The sequence below is a fragment of the Phaethon lepturus genome, unplaced genomic scaffold (genome assembly GCF_000687285.1).
Source record: "Phaethon lepturus isolate BGI_N335 unplaced genomic scaffold, ASM68728v1 scaffold8075, whole genome shotgun sequence".
NCBI classification, from domain to species: domain Eukaryota; kingdom Metazoa; phylum Chordata; class Aves; order Phaethontiformes; family Phaethontidae; genus Phaethon; species Phaethon lepturus.
In genome coordinates this window covers 161231-165630 of record NW_010538352.1, presented here as the reverse complement: position 1 = coordinate 165630, position 4400 = coordinate 161231, and the positions used below count along the sequence as shown (strand labels likewise).

The following is a 4400-nucleotide window of genomic DNA, read 5'->3' as shown; positions in this document are numbered from 1 at the left end:
TGGTCTCAAATTCCCCACAAAATATGCCATGAAATCCGCATACATATTTACACATCGAATTATTATTTATTTCTAATCGCCAGACAAAAAGAATGTTTTTTAGCTGAATCATGGAGCCACCAAAACAAGATTTCTTAGAACTGAAGGGCAGTCTTTAACATACGGTGGTAAAATTGTACAACACGGCTGAGAGAGCTGCTCTCCCCTCGCTGACAGACTTAGCAGCCGTACAACTGTGCTCCTCCTTAAAAGTCACCTACTAAGACTGCTGCTGATTTTATAACAGAATTCTTACTTATTAAATAAATAACTTACAAGCTTATGACACAGAAAGGAAAGACACAACAATTTTCCTCCCCCCAGGATCCCAGCGGGGCCGTGGGCTTCTGGACTTGTAAGGACCAGAATTTGTTCACTCTTGCAGAAGACGCACACACACTCTTCTATCAAAAACAGGCATCGGGCAAGACCGTGTTTGAGAATTTCACGGTTTTGCCGTGAGCTGGGTAAGTCCACTCAGCGAATGTCAAGCCTTTTAAGTTTTAAAGCTTCCCTACCTCTTTTACCAAAAGGGCTTGGGGAGACACAGAAATGCAGGACAGAAACATTACTGCTACTCCTGAATCCCGCCAGGCAAGTTCTTCCACGTAAATGTTAAAAAAATTCCCCCTCGGAGCCTTGGTCTGGTAATATCTTCCTGTGTATCATCTTGAGTAAACTGAATTCACTGCACAGGAGCACAAAAATGCGCACAGACATCGAGGTGCCCCAGGAAGGGTGACACTGGCGCTACCTGCCATGGCAATACCTGAAGGTGCCAGCCAGTAACGCTGGGGGGGAAGTGTCAGACAGACACGACGGCAGGGAGAGTCCGTAGCACAAAGCTTTAGATGACGCTAAAGGCAGCTCACGGGGCAGACAGCGAGAGGACAGAGTGGCTAAGACTGAGGAAACATGAGAAGATGGTTCCTTTCTCGGAGTCCCAGCAGAAACTGGTGTCACAACCGGCGCGCGCGTGGAAGACAAGTGGCGCAGATAGCTACAGATGCCAAAGAAGGGAGACGATGGGTGAAGAGGAACCTCCTTCTACAGTGTAACTGGTACTACAAAGCCCTAGTCTCTGGCAGGGGATTGTCTCATGAGATAAATGCAATCAGAGGTGACGGTAATAGTGGGAAATGGGGGTGAAGTGATGCCGGTGAGTATTAGCAATTTCAAGTTCTTACTGCCCAGGGAACTGCATACTTTTAGCTAAAGGCATTGCTTCTATTTGAGAAGTAAAATATCCTTCATCTCAGTTATGGTTTTTTCTCTGTGAATTCCTTCATGAGATTAATGACTGCCCTGTTACTTTCCACAATATAAGTCAACACTTGGTGTAATAGGTATTATGCATGGGTAGAAGTAATTGCAAATAAAAGGAAAGTGTTCTTGCCAGAGAATTTGAAATGAGGTACTGACACTGACAAATAAGAAACTCTGCTGAGACTGGTCCACAATCCTACGAGAATGACTGTGAGTGCAAAGTCAAACAAACTTCATCAACATAAGTGATGAATACGTCAGGAGAATGAAATTTGCTACCTAAAAAAAAGGGCAACAGTACCTTAAATGTGATTGTATAAATATACGTAACTGCTCCTATTTTAGGAACACATGCTGAAACACGAGAAATCCCAGCTCCTGATGGCCTGTGTCATCAGGAGAAATCGTTTGACGTAACAACAGCTATAAAATAAATGCAGGTCAAAGGTGTACATCTTTGATGAAGACATGCTAGGCACACACATGCAGCAGACCTGTCCCTGCACAGAACAATACAGCCCTCACACGACTGTGTTAGGACAACTCCCACGGCGTATGCCCACTGCTTGCCCCTGCAGGCAACCTTCTCACCTTATTTTCTTGTAATTTTTTAACGTATTTTACTCTTACCTATTTTTATTTCTGTTACTACACTCAGCTTTCAATATCGCACCTTCATTATTCTAAATATCTCTAGCCAATTTTGTACTTCATCTCCCTTCGTTATTTTCTTTATTTCACTGTTTTTTGAACATACTAGCAATTAAATATGAGTTGCCTATTGTAGACTTCAGAGCTGGTAAGTACTGCAGTGCCCGTGCCATGTAGGAGGGGCAGGGAGGAGTGAAGGAGAGAGGGAGGCGGGAGGAGAGAGGCTACTGAAGAGGTTTGAAACATCCTTGGTTTGCTGACTTCCTTCATATAACTGATTAAAACACAGTTAACCTCTTACCCTTGATCGGTGTGAATGGCTTTAAAAGCTGTTATAAGCCTTTCAGACATCTATAATGACTCTCTTCCTTTTGTGAAAAGTAATACTATTTGCTGCCAGTGGCAACACATTTTCCAGGCTTAACAAAAAAAAGAAACAACCTTGTAGGACATGGTAGAAAACCCTTTTCTACATGGACAGCTGTTACTTTCTGTGAATGAGGAATTTCTGAAAGGTATGTTCAGGAATAGCCTGTCTTTCTATGTAAAAAGTTCACTGGAATACAGAAAATATTTGTTACAGAAACAAAAAAAAAAGCCAAAGGCTGAGATTTCTCTGTAAATTACGTAGATGCTTCCAGGATCCAGTAGCAGATCTAGTAGTGGCCGTCTTTCATGTTGAGTGCATTCAAAAATGCGGAGGCAGTGAAAGCGAGGCAAAAATATTGCCAGTTACAATTCTGTCCAAAAATGCGACAATATAGCTCCTTATACCAGTGTCACATCAGCTGCAAAAATGAAAGTTATAAACATGTCTTGCTTTGTGATATACTCATGCTTGTGAAACTGCTTGTAAAGCTCCTTTTCTCCCTGCACCTTTTTGCGCTGTTAGTGTGGAAAAGCTGAGTACGATGTAAGGATTATTTTTATTTTAGCATTTGAATTGTGTCACCTGGATCATTCCTGTGACCGACTGTAAGCATTAAACCCTTCCTGCAGTGCCATTCCCTCCCAGAAGGCTGGTGCTGGCATCCACGTGCCTTATTCAGTATCTCTGCGGAGGGAGTGGAAACTGCCAGGCAAAATGAAGGAGAGCCCGGCTCCTTGCTGTGGGCTTTCTGCTCCCAGTGTGGTCCCTGGGTTTAATCCAGCTCCCCGCTAGCGGCAGGGCGTTGTTGGACAGCACACCCCGGTGCCTCTTTTCACATCCTCAGTCTGTTTTCAAACGGCTTTATTCCTTCTGAGGCCAGCTTTCAAAATACTGCGAGTTACACTCTGTTTATAAATCGATATTAAAGTACCGTAATAACAAAACTATCAGTTAACTTCTACTAAAAACAGTATCAATGTACTTGTAAGATGTAAAGACTCAGTTCAGTTACAAAGCAGTTAAATCCATCCATACCTGGAGGATCTTATCGCCAGGCTGGAGCAGGCTGGATGCTGGTCCGTCAGGCTGAACCCTAGTAACAAAGATACCCTATAAGTCAGAAGTAACAGAGGTTAGGATGCTATCACCAAGAACTAGTTCCCAAAATACAGGTTTCTCCCTAACTGGTGTCTATATACTCTGGCAAGGGTCTAAACACTAAGCTCTTTTAACAGTAGCATGGGTTTGTAGCAGCTCTCCGTGAGAGCAGAACTTCAGCTAGTTATTGCCCGATACAAATATAATTGTGGGTCATTTGAAACTAAGATTCCACATCACAAAATAATGTTCAGTCTGAATAGGGCAAGAGTAACAGGGTTATCAGGAGGATAATTAGAACGGAGTAAGCATTAATTTGAGTAATGGGTACCATAATCTATATAGCAATCTTTGTCTACTTTCTCGAAGGAAAAAAAAAGCGTAAAAAAAACCCTTCTGAAAAGCAGTCTTGATATTCAGCCCTTGAGATACTCAGTACAATGGTCTGCAGGACTGTCACTTAATCCAGTGTCTGAGGAGTGAATGACTTTGAAAGGGGAAAAATTATTAAGTAATAAAGGATGTTTTCAGATTTGTTTTCAGAATTTCAGTAAAATGTGTTAATAAAACCCAGAATCAAAGATTGAGTGCCTAGAAGATGAACACATTTGAAATATTTCCCATACAGCTCGTGCAGCCCTGCATTTCTGTGCCCTCAGTCTCACTTTCTGTGCTGTGCTTACCCTGCTGCCGAGGAAGAATACCTTTAAGCAGACTCTAGCACTGAGCATCGGCTAAATTTGAGCCATTTACATTGCTCCCAGAGACACCAGAGAAATTCCCTGCTTAGTATCATCATGCAAATCGTGTGCATCCTTGAGGAATTTTATAGCCATCTAGAGCAAGGTACAGTCCAGTATTTCTGTTAACCTTACAAAACCTTATAAAAACCTGAGCTCCTCGGGGCAGAGCGACGGGCTGCTTGCATTTCATCCATGTGCCATTAACTTGTGCCACAAGTCTGCCATTCAAAATG

General features: G+C 42.6%; 1 protein-coding gene across 1 annotated transcript in view; it reads right to left on the bottom strand.

Moving 5' to 3' along the window:
* Window positions 1–4400, bottom strand: part of LRRC7 (leucine rich repeat containing 7) — a 101287-nt gene that overhangs the window by 1287 nt on the left and 95600 nt on the right. Inside the window, exon 23 of the mRNA XM_010286768.1 lies at window positions 3362–3436. Within this exon, the coding sequence (XP_010285070.1) occupies window positions 3362–3436 (75 nt within the window). The remainder of the gene's footprint in view (window positions 1–3361; window positions 3437–4400) is intronic.